Raw genomic sequence first — 27,881 nt, forward strand, 5'->3', positions numbered from 1 at the left:
AGCTGCAAGATCCTCTCAGGTGTTAGAAAAAACAGCTCCACTGAGCCAAAGAATCTTTATCTGCCACACTAGATCTCTCTCAGAACTTCACAAAGTGGCAATTTACTTTCGAGGTTTAAGTCTGGATACTACACACATCTCTTACTATATTGGATCAATTACACATACCAAATGCTCCTCACTAAGAATGTTCACAATATAGTAAAAGAAAACAACATACAAAACCTCATCACGGCATGATCCTAATTGTCTGTATATATCTGGATGTGTGTATAAAATGCATATCTAAAAAAGGACTATTCATGTAAAATGTACATCTAAAAAAAAATAAAAATATTAATTGTGGGTGACTTTTATTTTGTTCTATATACTTTCCTGTACATTTGAAGTTTTCTACAAAAAGTATATATTATTTTTGTTCACAGAATTAATAATAAATGTAATTGTAAAATATAAAAAATTTTAAAAATTCCTTAATGAGGTAAAAGATAGGCAGGCCAAATTTTGACCTCCAGTTGGCTTGATATTATTAAATTTTCCTCTTCTGTAAATTTAGAGTTTTAAAGTTCTTTCCACCTCTAATTTTCCACAATTCACATTCAATGGCTGTGATTAAGAAAGTGGGGGCACATATCTCTACCTAGACATGTGCAGACTGTTTTTTCTTTACCTATCAGCTTTATATTCAAATAATCAGGCAAATATATCATTCACTTCAACCTGAACCAAGTTATTTTACTATCAAAAAATATTTTTGGATGTCATAGTTTTCCTCATACAACAGGTTCACTATTATCACAGAGAATCAAATAAACCTGGGAGGGGAATCTAAAATATAATTGTTCATGCTAGAAAAGAAAAAAGTGAGCAAACCCAAATGAGGAACCAAAAATGTATAAACTGACATGAAGAGATCTAAAAGGAATTTGACTATGGAGTGAAAACTCGATCTCATTGGATGGTGGGATTATGTTTGATTTTTATTTTTACAATAAACGTTTAAAGCTTTGCAACAAGGAGAAATAGAAAAAAAATTTTAAAGTTAAGATAAATAGTAAGTTGTGTTTACTGACTATCATACCCAGACTAGATTCCTGCTACATTAAAATAACAGTTAAAATTGAGGGGTGATTGCTATGTACTAGGTCCTATGCTAAGAGTTTTTAAAAAGATGATTTCTAGTTGCTAGCACAAAACCCCAAGAATACTAAACCCCAGGGAGGTTAATTTGTACAATATTCAAGCAAGCCAGCAATTATCGGAACAAGAATTCCGAAAATGTGGCCCAGCTGACTCTAAATCCTAACCCCTGTCCTTCTGCTTTACCATTCAGCTTCTCAAACCAAATGAGACTAAACACATCAAACCGGCCACATTTTCATTTGATAAGAGTATTAGAAACGAAGAACTAAGGAAAAACAGAATTTATGAAAGTGCTGTTACTTTCTCAAAAAAGGACATTGGTCAACACTTATTCCTTAATTGTAACATAAACATAATATTTAAAAATATACAAGTAGCATCAGCTGATGTAGATTTTCACAAATGTGAACAAGTGGAAAATACTAATTTTTAAATCTTTTTTTATATTTAATTACACAAATATTGCTTTGGGAGAAAGAAGGAAGGGGCAGAATACCTCAAACAAGCTACCATTTTCCTCACAACTTTCGTGACAAAGCCAAAGGACCAGGGGGGCCACGTAATCTGGCTTCAAAGCTTCTACAACATCTGAAATAAACACCAAAAAAAAGTTTATAGAAAACAATATGTACATACTTAATCACCTTACCTTCTGAAAATTCCTTACTTATAAAATCACAGGTAATTTAGAGACTTTTTAAACAAGAACAAAATTAGATATACATAATTAGTCTAACATTCAAAGCTTTTGGAATAACTTTTTTCATCCCAAAGGAGACATTCCTGAAGCTCTCTCAAGCTTCTAATATTGAAGGTATCAGACACACCTTTTCAAAATGGATAACATACTGTTCAGGCGAAAATAAGTTAGAGCTGCCTAGGTAGACTGGTGAGCAAAGCTATATATAATGTGAGGAACTTAGGACCATTCATTCCCAAAACTATTTTGCTCTCCCAGCTATTTAAGCAGAATCTAGAAAACTACAAAACAGCCTTAACAATTGCAATAGCAGTAAGATAATGATGTGAAACGGACCTTGCAACCATTACTGACAAGTAACAAGGTGTAAGAAATATTTTCCCGTTGCATACTTTCTCTGAGCAACTTAATAGAGCAGAAAGGTACCACACGAGGAGTATGAAGACCTGGATTTTACTGCTGGCCCCGTCATGGAGGCAACTTAGGACTCTGAGCACATCACTCAATTCCCCTGGATCAGTAAGTAATTATCAGTAAGACGGTAATTAAAATGCTTTCTCTGCCTAGTCCACCAGTTGTTCCAAGGCTCAAATGAGATCCAGTTTGTTAATACATCTTACAATCTTTAAAGAATCAATAAATGCAAATTTTAATTGTGAAACGACAAAATATAATTTTAAATTAATATGCTAAAGTAACAAAAAAAAATTAAAGAGCAACTCCAAAATCTTTCACTTCATAGCCTCTAAAAGCTTTCAAGTATGCAAAAAATCCAATGGCACACTGTTCTCCATTCTCCAATAAATGAACGAAGAGAAAACCAAAGGCAGACTCCACCCACGTCAAATTACACGACAAAACACATTCTTAACCTACATACCATTCACCTTAATCTATAACATTTCTCTAATTTCCCTTATATATCAACTGACAGATGAATGTTAAAGTATATTCACACAGATTCAGATGTTTGAGTTGACTAATTTTATAATGACTGCAACAATAAACACATCTATGAAATCCAACTGAGTATCTATTATCTTAGGTAAGAAAAAAGAAGAAAAAGGGGTCAACTCAATGGCGGAATGGCTACGTTCACACACTCCACGTCAGTGGCCCCAGGTTCGCTGGTTTGGATCCTGAATGCGGACCTACACTCTGCTCATCAAGCCATGCTCTGGCAGCGTCCCACACAGAAGAACTAGAATGACTTACAACTAGGATACACAACCATGTACTGAGGCTTTGAGAAGGAAAAAAAAAAAAAGAGGAAGATTGGCAACAGATGCTAGTTTACAGCCAAAAAAAGAAAGAAAGGAGAGGAAAAGAAAAGAATTTAAGCCATACAGGAAAAATACTTCTAACTTGCATCTTATTTCACATATTATCACTAATAATGTAAGTAAATATTCTTGCTTTCCAGTTCTCAAACACGTTCCCAAACTCCTAGGTTAGCTTCTTAATAAACACAATTTTATGAACAAAAACCAAGGCTCAAGAGGGTAAGTGAAATTCCTGAGAAGTCTCATAGCTAAAAAGATATAAAGTTATATGAAATCAAAGGTAGACCTTAAGATTATTTACTCAATCCAGTGTTCTTTTACACAATACCAGACGATAGGATTTCTAGCATTACAGTGAGCTAGGTACATTGAGGAACCCTTCTCCTGCTAGAAATGAGACTTTCGAAGTATTACTGAGACAGAGAAAGTACTCAACAAAAAAGAAACAGGAAAAAGAGCCCTTAGCTCTGCGCTGCAGGGAATGCAGGGTTGCCCCGAAAACAGATACAAACAACAGTACTAATATATGGGTACTTAGAGGTAGGCCAGCATCAAGATGGGGTCTGGAGCCTAAACTGTTATACACTGAACCTCAGCTGTCAAGGAAGGTGGAAGTAGTCCAAGGCTGGCTGTGTCTCCTGGTTACCAGCAGGAGCAAAGAAAAATCCTCTCTGAGGAAAACATTGGTAATTTAAAACACAAAACAAACACAGATTAAGATCAGGCAAAGAACTCATGATTAAAAATCACCAAAAATACATGAAGGAAAGCCACCATGAGTAAAAGTCAAAAGAAACAACAGATTTAAACTACAATGAGACAGAGGTACTGGAATTTAAAATATATCATACACAAAACCTAATTATGATTCAGAAAATAAAGAATACAATCACAACGGTAAGCAAGCACTAAGAAACTGTCAGGAATAAATAGAGTAGATCTGGCAGGGGAGAAGGAAGAAAATCAAAAGATATGTTAAACAGTAGATTAGATACAGATGAAGAGTGAATTAGTGAAGTAGATGACATATTTGATGAAATTACTCAAAATTCAATATAAGAGAAAAGAACATAGAAATATAAAAGAGAAGTTAAGAGAAATAGAGGACAGAATTAGGTCTAACATACATCTAACTGACATCTGGAAAGAAAGAAGAAAGAGAGTGGAGGAGTAATGCTTCAAAAGATAAAAGCTAGGGGTCGTCCCGGTGGCACAGTGGTTAAGTTTGCACGTTCTGCTTCGGCGGCCCGGGATTCACTGGTTTGGATCCCGGGTACAGACATGGCACTGCTTGGCAGGCCATGCTGTGGCAGACGTCCCACATATAAAGAAGAGGAAGATGGGCATGGATGTTAGCTCAGGGCCAGTCTTCCTCAGAAAAAAGAGGAGGATTGGCAGCAGTTAGCTCAGGGCTAATCCTCCCCCCTCCCCCCCCAAAAAAAGATAAAAGATAAAATTTTTCCAGAACTTGTAAAACTAAACAAAAATATAAACATGAATCCACAGATCAAGAAACTACAATGTAAGCCAAGGATGCTCAACACATAAGAAGAAATCATGCCCAGAGACATCCGTGAAAGAACAGAAGACAAAAGATGAAGAGACAATCTTAAAAGCACCAGAGAAAAGAACAAATCATCTGAAAAAAATGACAATTCATCAACAATGGATACCAGAAGGAGTGGAATGGCTTTATCAAAATGCTGAGGGAAAATAAGGATCACCCTAGAACTGTGATCCCAGAAAAACTGTTATTCAAGAATGAAAAGTGAAATAAATACATTTAAAGATAAAGTAAAGATAAAAGAAACTGAGAGAATATACAAAAGACACTAGCGCTAAAGTAACTTCTAAAGGACATATTCTAGGGAGACGAAAAATGACTCCAAAAGGACGGTCAAAGATACAAGAAGGAAAGTGAATTTAAAAAACGATAAACAGGAGCTGGCCTGATAGCATAGTGATTGGGTTTGGTGCACTCCGCTTTGATGGCCCAGGTTCGCAGGTTTGGATCCCAGGCACCACTCGTCAGCCATGCTGTGACGGCAACACACATACAAAATACAGGAAGACTGGCACAGATGTTAGCTCAGGGCAAATCTTCCTCAAGCACAAAGAGGAAGATTGGTGACAGATGTTAGCTCAGGGTGAATCTTCCTCAGCAAAAAACAAAAGAAAAAAGAAATGTATATAAATCCAAACAAATGTTTTACACACAAAATAATAACTACAATGATAATATCTAATTTATAGAGGTAAAAAAGGAAAACTATAAAAATGGAAAGCAATAACACATAAGTCAAAAGGCAGATGACAGGGCTAAAGTCTTCTTAGATCCTTATACTGTTCAAAAAAGAGGTTAAAATATTATTTAAGGCAACCAGAAAAAGAACAGAAATAGAAACAGAATATGTACATTTTAACAGAAAACAGCAAACAAATGAAATTTTCAAACAATCTCCAGTAATCAAAATACAAAAAGCAAGAGATGCACAGAAAAAGTAGTATTAACAGACATCATAATCCAAACATATCAATGATACAATAAATGTAAATAAACTAAACTCATCAGTTAAAAAAGAGTTTGTCAGATTTGATTTTCTTTTTTAAATCTCAGGCAGTTTACCAAAGAAAAACAACAGAAAGACATGGAAAGATTGGAAGTAAAAATATAAAAACAGAAAAAGGAAAGAAATCCCAGGAAAACACCTATCCACAAAAAATCACCTATTTTAACATTAGACAAAATAGACTTTTTAAAAAAATTAGGAATAGTAAAGGGCCTAACACAAAAATAAATAATCCAATAACAAGAAAGATTCTAAAAACATATGCAAATCAATAAAATAGCCTCAAAAATTACAAATCAAAAGCTGATAGAAATACAGGAGGAAACTAATATTTATTTATATATTATTTCCAAAGCATGACATTCAATATATCTTTCTCAATAACTGAAAAGTTGAGCTAAAAAAGCCAATAAATACATAGAATATTTCAAAAACATAATTATCAGGCTTGTTATGCTATAAAGAGCTCTGCTACCACCAACTAGAAGACACTCTTTCTTCTCAAGAATACAACGAACATTTACAAAAACCAATCATATACTAGCCTATTCAGAATATCTCAAGAAATTCCAAATAACCAGTATTACAAAGATCATGTTTTCTGACTACAAAGCAATTAAGTTTAAAACCAATAACAAAAAAATCAATGATTAAATACCCATGTTTGAAAATTTAAAGTATGCTTGCCACATATATATATTTGCAAAATATATTTCAAAACATGTCTGACGTAAGAAACACGTAAAGTTATATATATATATATTACTTTCCGTTTATCAAATATATTTCAAAGGGAGAAACTGCAAATGTCTCCATATATTACTCATAACGTGGTTCTTTAACAAATAATTCCTTTAATAACCTATAAGTGTATATTTCAGAGGAAGAGAAGAAAAAGTATGGGGCAAAATAAATTTTCAGCGCTTTCTAAACTGCAAGAGTAATAAAAAACAAAATAAAAAATAACAGAAATTTAGAATCTGAAGAGTCTTTTTAAAATGATCTACAATAACTCTCTTTACAGAAGGGAAACAGGGCAAGAAAGATTAAGTCATTAAAGTAGATGTTATTTTCCAAACTTCTTTTACTAAAGTATGGTAGGCATAAAGGATACTACAACAAACATTTACCTAACCTCTCTAGAGACAGAGACCCGTCCAAAGAAACGGAAACTACATTCTCAAAGGAAAACAAATTTAAAACCTAAACTTTTCAATATTTTCTTGAAAACTTACTGCTTCCCAAGAAGAATCTACAACCAAGAGCAAAAAGTGACTAAGGTAGAAGTCCAGTAAAGAATGGTAAACACGAAATTCTAAATAGTGGTTATCTCTTGGTATGAAGCAGAGAAGGTAGAACAGAGGGTACGAAGTTAGACACAAGTCATCGGTAATATTCCAATTCTTGGGCTGAGTAGTGAGTTCAAGACAATTCAGTATATTTTTATGCTTTACTTCTTACCAGTAACCTGCATTATTTCGCATAGATATGTAGCATCACACTTAAAAGGAAAAAAAATGAATTGTATCTGTCCTTCATATAATCTGGCTCTTTCACAAGAATTCCTTTGACATAAATATGAGAGTATAAAGAGTTTTTAAAATAAGAAAGTTTTAAAAATGGCCCTGCTGACATAGAAAAGGAAAAAAATTAGATCTCAGGTCCAAATAGCTCTATTCTACCCTAAAGCAAATTGGTTAGGCACAGCTCTTAGCAAGGGCTGGTAGGTATATGCCTGGTATTACAAATTCTAAGTTCCAAAACGAACGTTAGCTCAAATGTAGGAAGTAAATGGTACTGTGAATAAATATTTGTGTTTCATGAAGGAGCTAACTTTAAAATCATTTCATCAATTGTTTTGTACCATTTCACAGAAGCTACTTTTAAAGTATTTCGGAGATTTTCTTTTTATAAATATGTCAAAACCAGGAGTATCAAAAACAACAAACAGTTTTCCACTAGTCAAGTATTCTATTTATTATATAAATAAATAAATAAGAACAGGTTCTCAGTCATAGATTTAAATTTTTAAATTTCATCTTTTCAAAGAACAAAGTTGGAAGACTCACATTACTTGATTTCAAGACTTAGTATAAAACTATAGTAATCAAAACATCATGGATTTGGTAAAAAGGTAGGCACATAGATCAATGGAACAAAACAGAATCCAGAAATAGCCTCACACTTATGTGGTCAATTGATTTTCCCCAAAAGTGCAAAGGCAACCCAAATCAAGAATGAGGAATAGTCTATAGGACAAATGAACTAGATTTTTCAACAAATAAATGGCTTTTTTTAAAAAAAGAGAACAAACTATTATGTGTTAAATGAAACAAGAGATATAGTAGCAAAATGCCTGTGGACTTTGGATCCATGTGTAGTAAACCAACTCTAAAAAGATATCTTTTGTACAACTAGGAAATTTTAACACAAATTTGGTATTAGGTGATGTTAACAAATTATTTTGTTTGGTATGATAATGGCATTATGGTTATAAAGCTCCTGTCTGTTAGAGATACATTTCCAAGTATTTATGAAGTGAAATATAATGTCTAAGATTTGCTTTGAAATATTAGAGAAAAAAAGGGAGAAGGTAACAAAAAAATAAATAAAACAAAATCATTTTGAAATACGGCCAGAGCATTCTGTTCTCTTTAACAAAGGCCCATCTTCAAGGGAAACTACCAGAGACTTATCTGACCCAGGGGAAGGGAATTAGACAACTGGAGCCCCTCTAGCCTTCCTGTCCCAAATACGGGGAGGAAAAAAGAAAGGCTAAGAAATTCTTCCACAAGTCACAACCCAGGGACTCTGACCCATTAAAAAAAAGAGGTTTAATCCTAAAATCATAGAACACTTCCCTTCCCCAATAACTTACAGCCACATCAACACAGCTCCAGTGTAACAACAGTGGATTACAACTGAGAGCACTCCAAGACACATACTCTATTTAACAAAGAGTTTCTAGGGAAACCCAAAGACAACAGGGAACACAAAAACAAGGACACAGAGGGAAATGAAGCCTCTGACAGTGACAGCTATAGCAAACAGTAAACACAGCCTAACTCCTAGCCAGATAAACATAAAACCTCACACTAAAGACCTATTTACCTCACTTTATATTACCCCAATACATCACGTTCAGCTTCCAACAAAAATTTCAAGGCATGCTAAAAGGCAAGAAATGCACAGCCTGAAGAGACAAAGCAAGCATCAGAACCAGACTCAAATAAAGCAGAGATTTTGGAATTTTCAGACCAGGAATTTAAAGTAAATGTGATTAACAGGCTAAGGGTTCTAATGAAAAAGTGGACAACATGCAAGAACAGATGGCTATTGTAAGCAGACAGATGAAAACCCTAAGAAAAAATCAAAAGGAAGTGCTAGAAAATAAAAACAGTGTAACAGAAATGAAAAAAGAATCAGTGAGTTTGAATATATGTCAAAAGAAACCTCCCAAACTGAAATGCAAAGGGGACAAAGAATGAAAAAAAAGGGAACAGAATATCCAAGAACTGTGGGATAATTACAAAAAATATAACATGCCCATAATGGGAATACCGGAAGGAAAAGAGAGAGAGAAACAGAATAAATATTTGAAATAATGATGGTTGAGAATTTTCCAAAATTAATGACAGACACCAAACCACATATCCAGGAAGCTCAGCAGATATCAAGCAATGTATTGCCAAAAATCTATAATTAAGCATAATATATTCAAACTGCAGAAAAAACAAGGAGAAAAGCTTAGAAGAAGATAGAGGAGAAAACACTTTACCTATAGAGGAACAAGGGAGTATTATGTCAGACTTCCCTTTAGAAACCATATAAGCAAGCAGAGAGGAACATGAAATATTTAAAGTGCTGAAAGAAAAAAAAAACACCAACCCAGAATTCTGTCTCCAGTAAAATTATCCTTCAAAAGCAAGACATTAAGAGAGTAAAAGGACAAGCTAGAGACTGGTGAAAAAATATTCACAAAATATCTATCTGATAAACAACTTGTTTCCAAAATACACAAAGAACACTTCAAACACAACAATAAGAAAACAAACCAATTTAAAAATAAGCAAAAGATCTGAACAGACACATCACCAAACAAGATAAATAAATGGCAAAAAAGCATAGGAAGAAATGCATGACATCATATGTCATTAGGGAACTGAAAATTAAAACAGTAAGATACCGCTACATACCTGTTAGAAGGAATAACATGCAAAAGACTGACTACAATAAATGCTGACAAAAATGTGGAGCAACAAGAACTCTCATTCATTGCTAGTGGGAAAGCAAAATTATAGTCATTCTGGAAGATAGCTTGGAAATATCAAAGCTAAACATAGTTTTACTATACGACCCAGCAATCGTAATATTTACCCATATGAGTTGAAAACGTGTCCATGCAAAAACGTATACATGAATGTTTACAGCAGCTTTATTCATAATTGCCAAAAACTGGAAGCAACCAAGATGTTCCTCAATAGATAAATGAATAAACAAAGTGTGGTACATCCATATCATGGAATATTACTCAATAATAAAAAGAAGTGTGCTTCAATCTTCCCAGGCATTCAGGAGGAAAAGGAGAGGGCTGAAGAGGTGAAGCACAGGGGATTTTTAGGGCAGTGAAACTATTCTGTATGATCTGTAATGGTAGATATATATCATTACGTGTTTGTGAAAACCCACACAACTGTACAAGACAAAGAGTAAGCCCTAATGTAAACTATGAACTTTAGTTAATAATAATGGATCCATACTGGTTCATCAATTGTAACAAATGTAGCACATTAGTGCAAGATGTTAATAATACGGGAAACTGGGGGGAGGGGGGTAGTTTATGGGAACTCTCTTTACTGTCTGCTCAATTTTTTTATAAATCTAAAACTGTCCTGAAAAGTATAGTCCATTAATTTTAAAAAATAATTATTTTTTATAAAACAGTAAGAATGCTATTATCTCATTATGTAAAACAACACGTATGTATGTTTACCTGCACAAAGAAAAAGAATGAAAGTTTATCTCAGTGTGGTAGAATTATGGGCCATTTTTTATTTTATCCTTTGTGCTTTTCTAAATTTTCCATAATGATCATAAATTATACATAATGCTTCCTGATACTGTAAGGAAAATAATTTCTTTAACTATTCAGATTAAATATTTTTGAAAGCTCACTCCATACAGATTTATGGGTAATAGCAAAGAAAAAATCTAAGGTACTTACCCTCAGGAAAAACAGTCTGGGTCAACCGTGATCCAGCTTGAGGGGCAATAGTGTTACAATGAATGTTATTTTTCTTGCCTTCAATTGCAAGAGTATTTGAAAGGCCCAGAAGACCCAGCTTTGCAGCACTATAATTTGCCTGGCCAAAGTTGCCATATATTCCCGAAGCTGACGAAGTCATAATGATCCTAAAAGAAAAATCGGTCTCTCAATAGTATCTTTTCTGTTTTGATAACATTGCCATGCTAGGCCTTTCTTTTTTCTTTTTCAGTATTATTACATTTGTCAAAAGCAACTCTGTATACTGTCATTAGGTTCTTAGAGTCATGATTCACATATCTAAAATAATATTAATAATAAAAGTAATCTCAAAATTCAACTATAAGATTTAACTATTTTTTTAAAAATCCTTGGTAGGACCAAATGAATTCAAGTCTAAGAATGAATATTCAGTATCTATTGTAAATAATGATAAATATTTGTAAACATAAAGTAAATTGGCAATATATGTTAAAATTTTAATAAGAAATATTAGCAAAAGTAGTTCTAATTCTTTAGTCCTCATCACTTTGCCTCTTTCTTTTTCTGGATAATATTAAATGCCTCATATCAAAACAATGCTATCTCATACGAGAACCCATTCTCACTCACTCTACTTAGTAGACCAAGTAAAATAAATCATATCATTTACTTTCAGAAACTGCTAGGATCAGGATAAAGTAGAAATCTCCAATAAGAATAGGTATTACAAATGATTTACTTCTAGGAGATGTGTGTGAAGCCTAAGTTAACAGCAGTGACCTTGATATTAGAGTGCATCGAGCTACTTACTAGCTCTGCCACATTGAGTCACTCACATAGATGCAACCCCAAGAGTCCTACAGTCTCTAAACAGTTTATAAAGACTAACTCATGTCCAACCAGTACCAGCTAGGAGGAAATAACCACTCTTCTCTCCCCAGTTGGTCACTAGACACACAAATGATATTGTGATTAGACAATAAAATACAGCTAAATCCTCAATATTTGTACTGCTAAAATATCAGAGAACAGCAGGAAAACCATTAATAATAAACAGTAGGAGGTGAAAGAAAATATAAAGCTGTCCAGCTCAGGTAATCTGTAACCAAATGACACCAATTTAATGAGAGGGTATATGCCAAAACTATATTTAAAAAGCGTGCACATATCTGAAAATATTTTACTCAATGTCAAACCAATTATCTTTCCCTGTACCGAAGAACCCACACACTCTATCTCCAATCCCCCTTTACAGCCTCATTCAACTCTACCTTCCAAACTTCTGTTTCTTCATGTGATCCCACGCTGCCCGGGTCACTAGAAAGGAGCCCCGCAAATGAACTCTATGGATTATATCTAAAACAAGAAATTATTTTTATTACATATTTTGTGAAAAATTGGATATGCACATCTCAGAATCAACATAAGCAATGATTTACTTATACAAAGATGCCCACTGCATACCTAGCATTCAAAATCAACTATTGTCGCACTGCTAAGTAACTATTTTTGTTTTTGTTCCAATTGTGTAACCAATCAATAGTTTATATCCATTTTCCCTATAATTTATGATAAAATTGTTATAATCCTTGTATACATCTAAATACAATGCCATCTTTAATTTATGCCTACTTTATATAAATATTCACTAATACAAATATCCAAGAATTTTACATATAAAATTGGGACTCAACACAAACATCAGTTAAAGCATAATCATAAACCACACAGTTCATCATCAGAAATGTTTACAAAATGCTCACTATTTCCCTATATCCCTATTTTTACCAAGGTTTGCAAAAGAGTTAGGGAGGGGAAGATGGGGGGAGGCTAGTAGGAGAGGAGAAAGGAGAAAGAGAGAGAGAAGCCTATCAGGTTTTAAAGATGTCAATCTAATGAATAGACAACTTGGAGAATGATTTAGATAGACAAACAATTCTAGATTTAATTTTATTTTTTTAATTATGAAGTTTTTAACAATTTTTACTTATCGTTGCTTCAATCTGGGGCCTCAACAAATGTTTTCACATGTATATTAGAAAAATAACGTAAGAATGAAAAGAGGAACCAAAAAACATGAAAGGGTAGTTAGGAGTGGTGAGCTTATGGGGAAATAGCCCAGTCCCACCAGAGCAGAAAAGAAAGTGCCCACATAAGCCCCCTTTGCCAACAAATCTTATCTTTCTCAGCTTCTTCTTTACCATAGTTGTTACAAAGGAAGAGGAAACTAAAAGCCATTTTTTGCTTAATTCTGAGTCACAAAGATATTTTGCTTCTTCCAAAGAACTTGTAGCAATATTCCCCAGAAGCACACTCTACAAACAGTGACATAATTCCCCTCAGTTACCATGCCTGCGACTACTGTCTCAGCCACCATTGTTGGTTTTGTTCTGACTGGGAGGGCCCAGGAAAGTAAGGGCAAAGAAGAGCAAACACAAAACAAATTTTTTCATAACTATGATTTGTTCATGATCTAAACTCAATCTTTCCAACATGGCATTCCTAATGGAAATTTTTCCTACTTATTAGAAGGTTCAAAATACTATTTAGGTTTTTCCCACTCATTCTCAGATCTCCATCATTTTTAGAGCCCAAGACTCCCTTCCATATCCTGCTCTCACTCTTGAAATGAGAATCACGCAGTGAGATAAGCAGGCTAAAGGCAGTTAGAATGAGTTAATACTGCTAACAAATGCTGACAACCTCTTAAGAAGAAAAAGGGAGAAACAAATCAAAAAGCACAAAATCCTTTTGCATAACTTCCACCAATTGATTTAAAATTTATTTAATTTATCAAATGTTAAAAAAGAAATAGACTACTTCTAATCGTTCATTGTTTTCAGTTGCAAAGCTTATTCTTCACTTATATTAGCCAAAGCAAAAGCAGGCAGAAGCAAGTTTATCCTTAAATATATAAATTTATCAAATATTAAAAAGCTGAATGGTTAGGTATGTTCCACAGAGACATATATTAAAAACAACTTACCCCAGTCTTCATCACTTAGTCTACCAAAGGAACGGTCCCTCAGAATTCTAAAATATTGATATTACAGAGGTTAGGTGGGGAGGGAGTATGCATTTTGAAAAAAAAAAAGCTTTTTAGGCACATTACTAAAAATGAAAAAAAGAAACACTCACCCAGCATTGTTGACCACAACATCTACAATATAAAAAGATCCAAGTCACAAATATAAAAGCAAGCATATTAATTTGCATTTGCTTACAACTCACATTTCTTTCAAAAGTGTTTTCTTCCTCATGGAAAAGTAAATATAATAGGTAAAGAGTACTATTAGAACAAAATTTTATACCTACAGCAAAAAAAAAATCTGACTCACAAAAGCACAGTATCATATTATATCAGCACTTTCCTCTCAAACTTACATATTTAAATTTTTCCACCACTACCTTCTGCTGAAATTCTAACAGCTTATTCATAGAATTAGCTGTTGCCTAACTCTTAGGTTCTTAGGATTCAGTGGTAACCATAAGCCCTCCCTCATTTAACCTCAAAATTCACTAGGAAAGTTAAAGTTTAAAATATTTTTCCTTGCCATTCAAAAGTCAAAAGCCTAGAAAGGAAACCATTAGAGTTAGAAACTGATGGCCTATCTCAATAGATAATTATATTCTCACTATGAAAAGAAAGGACTTATTTTCCAAGGTTCAATCACCATCTTGCGGCTATTTTCACCCTATGACTTCATACCTTTGTGGTCTCTATCCCTCTGGCAGATGACATGTAAACACGTCTCTTATGAGCTTAACCAGACATAACCAGAAAAATAAATACACTAGACAAGAAAAAAGGGGGCAGGAAGGGAGTACATCCAAATTATAATTACTGCTTTTCAGATTGTAAACATGTTGGGCTTCTCTGCAGGAATGTTTCCCTCCAGTAATTCAATAATCTTTTATTAACAGTGTGTAGGACTAAACCAGGAAGACTATCTAAAGAAGGATGGACTAAACAATATATTTGAAACGCTTCTTAAAAATGAAGATTTTGATTATATGATTCACCTTGATTAATTTGAAAGATACCGAATCATTTTAATCCAAATCATTATAACTATCCAAAAGATTCCACTGGGTCCTCTACTGCCATAAAAATATTTGAAGTAAAATTAAATTATCATAAAAAATGAATGTAGAGAACGCTTACAAGTTCTTTAAAAGCTCTTAAAGTACAAAAAACTATATAACAAACTCAACACATAGATGCATAAAAATTGTCACCTTGAGCCCTTTGTGGAATAAGGTAGGGTATGTAAAATAATTAATTTGTAAAACAAATCTAAAAATTTGGTTATCAAGAAAGAGGGAGTTTTTAATAAACAAAGGTTAAATCAAAAAAATTTTATTAGGAAGGTAGAAGCCTCTCCCTTAGTACCACACATGCAAAGAAACATCACCTATTCTTCCAAACGCATCCAAGGCTGTCTTCACAATCTTCTCTCCTGCTTCCACTGAATCTGAGGGAAAGGGAAAGTAGTACAAAACCTCAGTAATATCCCTCACAAATGACTTCTAAATTCTATGGATCAGTGCACATGACAGCTACTATTCACGCAACAGAACTCATTTCCAAGAAGAATACATTCCAAGAAAAGTACAGTATAAATGTATATTTCAGGTACATGATGAATCAAAATATAGAGGCGCGGACCCTGTGGCCGAGTGGTTAAGTTCACGCACTCCGCTTCGGTGGCCCAGGGTTTCGCCAGTTGGGATCCTGGGCACGGACATGGCACTGCTCATTAGGCAGCATCCCACAAGCCACAACCAGAAGGACCCACAACTAAAAACTATACAACTATGTACTGGGGGGATTTCGGGAGAAAAAGCAGAAAATATATATATATAAATAATCTAGTGTTATAAAAGAAATTTAGCCCCATGACAATTCTTTAACCTACAAAAACAAGGAAAAAAAAAAAAGGAGACGGGGTGAATAGGAAATATTTGGTAAATACTATCTAAAATAGCACTGTCCAACACAACTTTCTGTGAGGACAGAAATGTCCTATTTCTGCACTAATACAGAAGCCACTAACTACACGTGGCTGTTGAGCACCTGACATGTGGCTAATACGACAAACTGAATATTTAATTTTATTTAATTTATATTTAATTTTAAATAGCCACATAAGCACGTCCCCTTAAGGATGCAAATCAGAATTTGGGAGGGAGAGAAGATGAATGTTTAATTTGAAAAAGCATGTTCAATGCTATATAACTCATATGGAAAGCAAACCTACTGTTTTTGTAATACTAACTACAAAAAGCAAAGCTCAACAAAATATTATGGCTTCATTATTTTCTACTAATCAGCCCAGGGGAAAGGCTCATATCCCCAGAGTTGTGTGTCAAGTGGTCAGCTATCAATTCAACATCACCAATGCTTCTTTCTATATTCTCTGCAATCATAGGAGAGGAGCCAGGAAACACAGTCCCTTCCCTGAGACCCATATAGTCTGCCAAAAAGAGATACTCATCTAAAGGATGGAAAAGTAGGAGATTCCTGCAGATGTACGCAACATTCTGAGCAGACTGCAGACGTTAAGACTGGCAGCACATCTCCCAGGTGAGCTCTTGAGAAGCACATGAGGCAGGATGAGATGGTCATCGACAGCTTCCCTGACATGCACTTGCCCAACCCTTCCAATGGTTACAGAAGCCGCTAATTCCCTGTATTAAAACCCTTCACACTGGGGAAAACCTAGTGGGGGCTTCTGTTTTCCAACCTGATTGATACAGGTTGCATAGCAACCCTTGGGGAAGGAGAGTCTGCAATGTTTATCTTTATAAAATAGGTTTTTAAAACACCAGAATTAAAAAAAAAAAAAGTGAAGACATTTTTCTAGATCATCAATGTGGAAAGAAGATACTAAGATGTCTGCCTTATTATTCTCTCAAACACAAAAAACAAATCATATCGCATTTCCTTTCCTCTAAAATTTCAAAATGAAGTCACTAGCAATCTAATTTTATCCCTAGCCCATAAAAACAATCTAATTTGCAGAAAAGTCAGTAAGCGCTAGGTTTTTTAAAGTAAATCTATTCAAGAAGGTTCTTTACAAATACTATTAGAATGAATACGTCAAACGTAAAGGTTGTATTTGCCGTTTTTGACGTGTCTTTATTTTAACGCCTAACTTTGACACTTAAGTTTTTATAAAGATAAGAAAGCTACATAGAGCAACAACTACTTGTGCAGAATGGAATATGGAGGTTGGGTACAGAAAGGAGGCATTTCACTTCTTACACTATATTACTTTAAGAACTTTTTTAAAACAATTTTAAAAAGAAGAATTTAACGTTATTCTGTAGAAAAACATACGACCTTTTAGCTAAAACCAGTCTTTTAAGAACATCTACAATAATTTACTGATTATATCATGTGCTCATTAATAAAAATATTAAATAACCAATAGAATAAAAGTTATACTTGTGAAATAATCTACACCAAAAGTGCAAAAAATTCTCACATATCATAGAAAATATGCAGTCAAATAGCTCTGGCTGACAGATAAAATCTAATTTCACAATTACACTGAAATGCTGAGGTACTTGCTCAGTGATTATTAATGTAAGCAGTAACATCAGTGGAAGGAAAATAAAAGAAACAGTACAGTTCTCTCAGATAGCATACCATAGCTGGCCACTGCTTTTCCGCCTCTGCTTCTTATTTCTTCAACAACCTTATCAGCGGCTAAGGAGCTTTTACCAACTCCCTTCATGTCCCCTCCTAAATCATTCACTGCAAAGCAGAAACAAACAAGCATTCATTTCTGGACCTTCAAAATATGAGTTGGAAATGAAATTCTATTATTAGTGTATTTCTTCAGTCATTTGCCCAATCCCCTCCTACCTCTACCCCACCTTATTAAACACACCGTGAGATATGTTCTTTCAAAATATGCCTCTTTGTTTTTAAATATAGATATGAAGAAGCAGCAAAATATTTAAACACGGTTCATTTCATGGGACTTTTTTAACTTTGCAATGCTTTTCCTTTTTTGAAAAGAAAAAGAATATGATTCAACTCACTTTTAGCAAAAAAAGAAAGAAAAGAAACAACCTGAAGTTTACTTTAAGGTTAAACACACAGGAAAACAGTATGGAGGTTCCTCCAAAGATTAAAAATAGAACTGCCATAAGATCTAGCAATCCCACTAGAATTCTAGGTACTCCTTCAAAAGAACTGAAACCACAATCTCAAAGAGAGTAACCCCCTGTAACATGGGCATTACAGAAGGGCAAATACTGCATGATTCCACTTACATGAAAGTATTTAAAACAGTCAAACTCATAAAATCAGAGAGTAGAACAGTGGTTGCTAGAGACTGTGGGGAGGAGGAAATGGGGAGTTGCTAATCAACGGGCATAAAGTTTGAATAATGCAGATGACTAAGCTGTAGAGATCTACTGTCCAACTGAGTGCTTATAGTTAATAATACTGTATTGTACACTTAAAATTTGTTAAGAGGGTAGATCTCATATTAAGTATTCTCACCACAATTAAAAAAGAAAAAAATTAAAAGCACAATGTGAAATATCTTCTCCATGTCAAGAAAGCCTTTGTTTACAGGAAAGGTGATAAAGAACAAGCATAATATCAAACTACTAGAGAAGCACACTTGTAAACTTTCATAAAACATACTATGTCATGGTCTATGATGAAAGAAATAAAAACTATTTAAAAAGGTCCAGAACTAATAAGTGTTCAGTTGCTAATTTATACCGTGACTCCATCTTTATATGTTTAACAACTGACTACACTTACCACATAAAATCTCCCTATGTCCAATTACATAGATACAAACATTAACTGAGCATTTACTATTTGCAAGGAAATCTACAAAGGGACACACAGATATATAAGAAGGGTGATTGTCCTCAAAGAGTTTATAATCTATTGAAAGTTAACGTACACTTGAAATTTACATAATGTTATAAACCAACGTCACCTCAATTAAAAAACAAAGTCAAGTATGTGATGATTATAGAAATGCACAGATTTTAGCATAAGGTATTTAAAGGCCAACATAACTAAGTACAGGGACAAGTAAAATTAATTTATACAATAATTTAAGGTAATATTTGCAAAATAACATGCAAAAACTACTGAAAATATAAATAGATCAATCTCAAATAACTTGAAAAAAACTTTGAGAAAATGACTTGGGACAAAGAATTAATTTGCACTGCAAACTGGTCATTTTTGTAGGGTCGTTGCATAGATTTTGAGAAATATAACAACAAAAAATTACTAATTAGTAAATGGCATATGGCATGGTGGCATACACTAAACTTCAAAGTCTTTTACTATTATCAAATTGATGATTACCACATCTGAAAAAAAGATCGTTTTTTCTTCTGAAGAATGGCTATCTCTTTTTGGACTGGGGTGAAGGTTGCAAGTGGGCTGGCTGGTAAAGGAGATAAAGGGATGATACAAAGAAAAAGTTAATGCCTAATCACACTTAAAATCTACTAAGTCAAATGCGTTTCTACTTTTTTTTTTAATACTTTTTCTTTTTAAGGAAATGAGTTTTTCAAAATGTGGACTGGGATATATTTTTCTAACAATATAGTCTTATCAGTCTTACTGCAAATAAAAAATGCTATGAAGACACAAAATAAAGGAAAGGGGATTACATTAGCCCTCAAGAGATGAAAAAAGCAGTAAGATTCTCAAGACTAAATTCCTATTAATTGTTCATTTCCATGCAATTATTGAAATGACAGGAAACAAGCAGCAAAAAATATCAAGATGTTAAGACATGCAGCTAATAGTCTTTTAAGACCCTTTTAAGACCCAAAGAAAAGTTCAAAAGCAAACTGGCAAGTGCAATATTTAAGAAAGAAAGAAGTGTTCAAATATGCAATGAAATACTACCCCCAAGTGGAAATTGCTCAAAGTGCAACCAAATAGGTAAACACTGAAGTCTGGATAAATAATTTATCGAGACCAATGATGTGCAGTGAAACAGTATCAGAATAGATTATTCAAGACAAGTTTCTACATTAGAGAGCACTAAATTAACACCGACCCCATTCAGTCATCCCACTATCACCAGAGCTAAATCACAAGAATTAATCACAACCTTATCTAGAAAAGCACTGGTTACCTGCCGAAGGGCTTAGATAGCAACAAAGGTAGAAGATCTTTTTTGCAATTGTATACAAAGAAATGTATAAATACTGTGAGACACTGTTACTGCTTAAATGCATGGCCAACAATTCTAATAAGAATAATAATAAATAAAAATTTTAAATACCATCACCACCTTATACTGGTATACTTTGCATTTTCAGAGAACCATTCTGTACACTGCTGCACCTGATCCCTATACAGCTGCTTAGGAGGTTGGCAGGAACAGTCGTTCCCACTTTCACTGATAAGGAACCAGTTTGGGGAAAGTTAGGTAATTTGCCCCACGCTCCAAGGCTGTATGAAACGGCAAAACCCAGACTAGAACCTGGACCTACCACTCTGCTCCTGTAATGCTGTAAGCAAGTTTCTTTTATCCTAAAAATAATGCAATTATTTCCAACAAACAAACAAAAAAATCACATTTGTTTGGGGAGGGTATAGGGGAAACGATCAATCAGCCATCCCACTGAAACAAATAGCTTTAAAACAGGTAGTAAAAATAGTAAGATCATGATAGTTAAGGATAGTCTTTTCAGCTGAAACCATCAAAACATCCCAAAATGTGACAACTTTGTAAATCTTCCATATATAATCCAGTTTATAACCCTGAAAAGTTTTTTTTAAAAGATGAAAAATCTTTGCCTATTTCCGTCATATTAAAGAAATCAATGACTTGGATAGTCTATTAAAGACTACATAAGTATTTTCCTAAAAATCCATCCCTGAGATTTTATTAAATACCCACTATATGCCAATCACTAGAGTGGGAATGTAAGGATCCAGGAAATTCTAAAGCACACTTAGAGTTTATAAAAGTACTCTTGCCAGACCAGTGGCGCAGTGGCTAAGTTCGCACATTCCGCTTCAGCAGCGCAGGGTCCGCCAGTTCAGATCCCAGGTGCGGACCTATGCATCGCTTGTCAAGCCATGCTGTGGTAGATATATGTGGTACATATAAAGTAGAGGAAGATGGGCACAGATGTTAGCTCAGGGCCAATCTTCCTCACACACAAAAAAAAGAATCACATCACTGATTTTAGAGCTGTGGGCCCAATAGGGATTTCCTCCTGTATTCTGTTTATGTCCTGACTGCTACCAAAACATATTTAAAGTGACTAAAATATAAAGTACATGTGCAAGGACTATTAAAGAACAGAAAAATTAACAAACAAAACGTTATGTTAGGGAAAGACAAGCCTACTGAAAGCACAGGCCAGTGGTAGTTACTCCAGCTGACGACGGTGTCAGGTTTACCTTTAAGATTCTTGACAGCCAAGAAAAACGGGGAAATGCAGGGTTGCCATACTATTTTCACTGTTTGGTAGTGTGAAAATTAATAAACAGAAACCTCATTTATAATAGAGTTGGGAGGCCAGAAGAGAGAACTCTCACACACCTGTCACTCAACACACACTACAGACTACAGACCTCACAGGAAGAGACATAGCTTGTACTCCCACAGGAAGTGATACTACTTTACAACCCCAGCAGAAAGAAGAAAGAAATTCCTCCTTGCCCAGCAACAGCTCAGCCAATCAGAGACTGCCATAACTCAGCCAAGCAAAAGCCACTACATTTCGAACTCCCTGTCTCCTCCAAAGGACTCTTTGTTTACAACAGCCCCTCTCAACTTCATAAAAGAATTTCCTTTCCTTTGTTTCTCTGAACTTGCATGTGGTTCGCCATAGACCACAAGTCCCAGATTGCAATTGCAATTCTTTGCCATTCTCAGAGAAACCCATACTGCTGGTAAAATAACTGCCTATTTATGTGTTTTAGGTCAAGAGTAGAAAGATACAATTACCCTAAGTTCATCAGGAATCTTTTCCAGAATGACCATAAATGTATCTAAGTATCTGAAGGACTCCCAAATGTGGTGGTGGTAGTTTAGAGAGCAGTGTCTTACATTAGGTCCCTTTAATTGATTTTCTTTGTCTCAAAAAGAAGGCATCGGGGCTCCGGTTAAGTTCGCGTGCTCTGCTTCGGCAGCCCAGGGTTTCGCTGGTTCGAATCCTGGGTGCAGACATGGCACCGCTCACCAAGCCATGCTGAGATGGCATCCCACATGCCACAACCAGAAGGACCTACAACTAAAAGTACACAACTATATACTAGGGAGCTTTGGGAGAAAAAGGAAAAATAAAATCTTTAAAAAAAAAAGGCGGTATCAAAAGTATCCTTAAAGGGAGAAGGAACTGAAAATGAGACACTGAGTCATCCAGATTTACTCCTTGGAGCTCTTCTCCTGTTTATCTGTACTCATGACCTGGGGAATCTGATCTAGTCTCCCGTCTTTAAATACCATCTATAACTGAGAACATTCAGATTTACATAGCTTCAACCTGTCCCCACGACTACAGAGTCCTATATCCCACTGCCTACTTAATATCTCCACTTGTAAGTCTAACAGGAATGTCTCCTCTCTGCCAATCTGGTCTTCCTTCAGTTTTTCTTATCTCAGTAAACGGCCACTCTATCTTCTTTCCCTTAACCCACATCAGCAAATCAGCAAATCCCGCTGCATCTACCTTCAACCCTCCCACCATATTAATTTTTAATGTCATTTAATCCCCACCACAATCCTGGAAATTAAGTAAAGTGGCTACTAATACTCAGAGAGGTCATGTAATCAGGGAGCAGAGCCAGGGTTTGAAGCCTGACCTAATTTCAAAAGCAATTCACTTTCCCAACTAGAGTTCACCTTCCAGCTGTCAGGATCACACAATGCTTAAAAACACAGGCTCTGGCTTCAGGCCAAAGGAACTTAAAATTCAACTTTGTCAGTTATCATGTAACTGCAGCACAGAAATCATGTCAATCTTACTTTAAAGGATTATAACTTCTATTTCCCAAAGGTATTACTTCTCCGGTTCTAGAAAACTTTCTGCCTTTCTTACTGTGAAAGAAGTCCTTCTTGCTGCAACACTTCAATCACCTTTGTGTTAACGCTCTCAACATAACACTTAACATTCATCTACTGAGGAAACCTCAGGACTATTCCATTCCTAACATTTACTTCAGATATGTGCAAACATTTCCTGAAAGATATAATTTATACAAAACCAAATGCCCCTGCTATAATTATCAGCCAAAGACTTAGCAGTTCTTATATCCAGATTTAAATCTCCTATAATTCTTTACATGATGGAATATAAGATATAGTAATCACATTAACACGAAGTTGGAGAATATCTTAAGTGATGCCCTTAACTTTGGACTTGGCCGAGTGATTTCCTCTGGCCAATGAAATATGAATGGAAGCAGCATGCCACTTCTGAACAAAAAAATTAAGAGCCACCAAGTGGACACATTGTTTTTTCCCTCTGTCCCACGAATGGCAATGTCTCTGATAGAAGCTGCTCCTTCAGCTGGGATCCTGAAATTAGGAATACACACAGAGCAGAGACACAGTTGACCAAAAGCTGAAAGGTCACGTAAGCATGAAATAATCCTTTAGTATTGCAAGCCATTGAGATTTGTTTGTTAACCGAGCGCAACAGAGCAAAAGTTGACTTATACCAGAAGCATGCTACTCTATTTCTTAAGGACTTGCTTCTTACTGGCCTCTGAGCTAGTCACTGAATTACCTCATTAATCGCTTTTCCACAAACAAGATACTCTGATGTCATAACATCCTAGGTTTACTTATTCCTCTTTCTATTTTATGCTTACTTAGATAAAAAAAATATGTTGAGCAGGGGCTGGCCCAGTGGCATAGTGGTTAAGTTTGCATGCTCCACTTTGGTGGCCCAGGGTTCACAAGTTTGGATCCCCAGTGCAGACCTACACACAGCTCACCAAGCCATGATGTGGCAGCATCCCACATACCAAATAGAGGAAGACTGCCATAGACGTTAGCTCAGTGACAATCTTCCTCAAGTAAAGAGAAGAAGATTGGCAACAGATGTTAGCTCAGGGCCGATATTCCTCACAAAAAAAAAAAGGTGCAGATCCGGGAGGCAGACAGTCCTGAGCTGCAATCCCGGCTCTGCCATTAAGGGAAAGAAAAACAAATATGCTGAGCAGAACAAAAATTAACAGAGAAGCAATGTTAGTACACGTTACGCAAACTGGAAGTAGGGTATCTACATTTTAAAAAGTTAAACTAGAGGGTAGTGGTGGTTAGGGAAGAACACATCCCACTGCTGGTCCAGAAAGTGCACAGATAGGTCGTAGTCCAAAAAGCGGTAAAAAATATCAGCCAAAAGTTCTACAGTCTCACGTAGATGATTTTCCCCTAAACTAAACTCAATCTGGCCCTACAGGTAAGTTTGGTAAATATTTTTCCAAGATAGAAATCTCCTACCTTCCTGGACTTCAACCAGCACTTGCTGCAATACCATCTCTAAGGCAATGACAAAATAAAGACACATTGTACCTGTTTATCTTTTTCAGAGAACTCAAAAACTCCTCATCTGAATTTAACAAATTCAAAGGTAACATATAAATATAGGAAAACCGATCCACACAAACACACACTGCTGTAAAATTTTTATAAAACAAGTTTATAAACTAAGATTATACCTTAGTTACAAACAAAAAAAAGAAATTTATTCAACCAATCTCAGACATGCTGGCTTCTCCCCCCAAAAAAAGTCTCTATCAAACAACAAAAAAACCAATGAACAAAGTACCCTCTTTGCACAAGGGAATATTCTAGGTCCTTTAGGAGATAAAATGAGGCACTCACAGAATCAAGTGGAAAAGATGCAAATAAGTAAAAAGTTATAAGATAAAATATTAAGAATAAATAGCAATATTAAAAAAAAAGAACGAAAAGAAAAAACAATAACAGTATGTCTTTAGGCCCTGACATGAAATATTCTTGGGACAATCTGGCAAAGAGGGCCTGAACTATATACCCCATGGCCAAATACCATGTCAAAGTTTGTCCTTGCCACAAGAAGCAGATGGGATTAACAGACAGCAGCTCTGAGCTGAAACAAGAACCATCCCAAGTCCCTGCATCCCCTCCATCAAGAAAAGCTACCCATCCACACTGAGGGAGAAGAGCATATTCAGGCCCTGAATAGGTCTTCTTTGTTTAGAAACCTGGGGGTTTGCTTACTCTTTTGTTAGACGTCTCCATAAACAAATTGGGGGAAATCTGTCTCTCTGTATTCCCTAGTAAAATGTAGAAAAATTAGGATTCGGAGGTCATTGTGGGCAAATAAGGAAAGATTCCAATTAACATTGGGCCATAACATCTGCCATAACGCCCTGTTCTAAGCACTCATTCAGTTTCCCCACGAAGGCTTGGCTGTGGACAAATCCGCTCCTGCATCCACACCAACTGCCAAGTACATCAGGCCAGTCCAAGGCAGTAAATCACCAAAACCTCCCACCTTCAGGATTCTTCAATACAGCATCTTCCAACTGACCTCCCCCCCCATAATAAAATCATGCACCTGCCTCTTCCATTAAAAATTTTAAAAAATCGTTGGAAACAGCTTCCATTTTAAAAATTTTGATGAATGAGATAAAAAAATACTTTGGATTCCCTGACTCCAAACTTCCAGTTTTCGAAACGTACTTACTTCTTACTCTTATCAATATATTTACATTTACAGGGATTCATCTCGCACCAGCCTTCTATCTTAAAAAATTACAGCCCACAATTTACCAGATTCAAGAATTTCCTTTTATACAATGAATACCTGTCCATTTTTAGCAATTCTGTTAAGCAGCAAATGCAGTGAAACTAGTTTACTTTAAAAAGTAAGTCATAGCTGGTGGGAATGCAAACTGGTGCAGCCACTATGGAAAACAGTATGGAGATTCCTCAAAAAATTAAAAACAGAAATACCATATGACCCAACCATCCCAGTACTGGGTATTTATCCAAACAACTTGAAATCAGCAATTCAGAGAGACTTGTGCACCCTTATGTTCATTGCAGCACTATTCACAATAGCCAAGACCTGGAAGCACCCTAAGTGCCCATCGACTGAGGACTGGATAAAGAAGATGGGTGTGTATATATATACACAATAGAATACTACTCAGCCATAAAAAATGACAAAATCGTCCCATTCACAACAACATGGACGGACCCTGAGGGCATTGTGTTAAGCAAAATAAGCCAGACAGAGGAAGACAAACACTGTGTGATTCCACTCATATGTGGAAGACAAACAAACACATGGACAAAGAGAACAGGTTAGTGGTTACCAGGGGGAAGGGGGGTGGGGAGGTGGGCACAAAGGGTGAAGGGGCGCACTTATAAGATGACTGATAAATAATAATGTACAACTGAAATTTCACAATGTTGTAAACAATCATGACCTTAATTTAAAAAAAAAAAAGTAAGTTATAAAGTCAGCCTCAAGGGGACAAAAGCCTCCTGGTAGACAAAAAACATAGTAATCAAGTTTGATCTTAACAAATTAATTGGTACAAGGACAAAGGTGGCTGGCTTGTGAAGACTGTGCTCTAATCACCAGTCACCAATTAAAAAGAAAAACGTATCAACTTACCAACAACTGACGCACCTCTTTCTCCAAAAGCCAGGGCATAGGCTCGGCCCAGTCCTAATGAAAAACAAAATAATCAGAAAGGTGAGCAAAGGTCAGCAGAATTTCTTCTGTCCCCTCAACTGAATCCCTATTTTGAAGTAACTGGTGAAAATTAATTACATTAAAATGGTAGTCTTCATTGGTACTCTCAACTTGTATTTCACCCTCTTCTACTTACAGAAGTTGGAAAGCTTAAAACTATATTTTCCAACTATTCCACCTACCATTTCATACCATTCTACCTACCTGCTAGGATACTAGATGTGAACTGGGTTCCACCATTAAATGCATTTGCATGAAATCTAGAAGGTGGAAGAGTCCTCGGTATTAACAACACAGACGCAGGCCCAGCGGGCATTCATGGACACCTTCCTGGGATGTTCAGCAGTGCCTCAATTCTGCAGGTATGGATCTCTAAATAAGAACACCAAGAGCTCAAGGACAATAGTCTCCATGATAGGGCTGCAATTAGACTTCTCAGTGATGGCCTATGACAGTCTCAACTTCACTACAAAATTCTATTGCTCCCTCAGACAAGTATTCAAGTCTAATGGCTAGTGACTGTAGCATAATCCAGGCAATGGAAAGTCTGCAGGGCTCTTTAAAATATGAACCGGTTTATGAACAGGAGGGATTAAACTCATAATCGTCTCATCACAACTCATTAACACTTCACAAAATCAACACAGGGTGGTGGCAGTCTGCATTTACTTAATGAAACAGAACAGAAATTTCGGAGTGTATTTCATTAACTATGTACCGTGTCAGGAATTTGTTTCAAATATAAATAGTGTGTGTGTACTGGGTCCTGGTGTAAAATGTATTTCATTTCTGTGAATCACTCGCTATCAAAAGAGTGATTAAAACTTAAAACCAGTGACTTAAACACTAAGTGCATTTCCATCAAAAGCAAAGTGTAAACAAAACGTTTTCCCAAAAACAGATGACCATTTTAGAATGAATATACCTATGACTATAAAATACTTGGCCACCAATTAATACTAAATGCATTTTCTGAAAGGCCGCATTGGAATCCACTTCATCAACAGAGAGGTAAAAGTATATATGGATTAACGAAAAGAATTCCATTGCTGTTACTTTTAATAAATAATTCAACTTAATTGTGCATTAGGTCTATTCTAGGTATACGGCACTGCCAGCAGGGAATCAAAGGTGCATGAGGTCAAGATCCCTGCACTTGGAGATTATAAAGGTCCACCACTGGTGAGAAATAGTGTCAAATCCCACTGCAGAGCATCGGT

General features: G+C 35.5%; 1 protein-coding gene across 1 annotated transcript in view; it reads right to left on the reverse strand.

Moving 5' to 3' along the window:
* HSD17B4 (hydroxysteroid 17-beta dehydrogenase 4) overlaps positions 1–27,881 on the reverse strand; it is an 81,350-nt gene that overhangs the window by 52,432 nt on the left and 1,037 nt on the right. The window contains exons 2-9 of the mRNA NM_001081901.1: positions 26,581–26,634; positions 17,597–17,704; positions 15,357–15,416; positions 14,080–14,101; positions 13,928–13,974; positions 12,213–12,297; positions 10,921–11,108; positions 1,640–1,731 (exon numbers count right to left, since the gene is read on the reverse strand). Of these exons, the coding sequence (NP_001075370.1) occupies positions 1,640–1,731; positions 10,921–11,108; positions 12,213–12,297; positions 13,928–13,974; positions 14,080–14,101; positions 15,357–15,416; positions 17,597–17,704; positions 26,581–26,634 (656 nt within the window). The remainder of the gene's footprint in view (positions 1–1,639; positions 1,732–10,920; positions 11,109–12,212; positions 12,298–13,927; positions 13,975–14,079; positions 14,102–15,356; positions 15,417–17,596; positions 17,705–26,580; positions 26,635–27,881) is intronic.

The sequence above is a fragment of the Equus caballus genome, chromosome 14, assembly GCF_041296265.1.
Source record: "Equus caballus isolate H_3958 breed thoroughbred chromosome 14, TB-T2T, whole genome shotgun sequence".
NCBI lineage: Eukaryota > Metazoa > Chordata > Mammalia > Perissodactyla > Equidae > Equus > Equus caballus.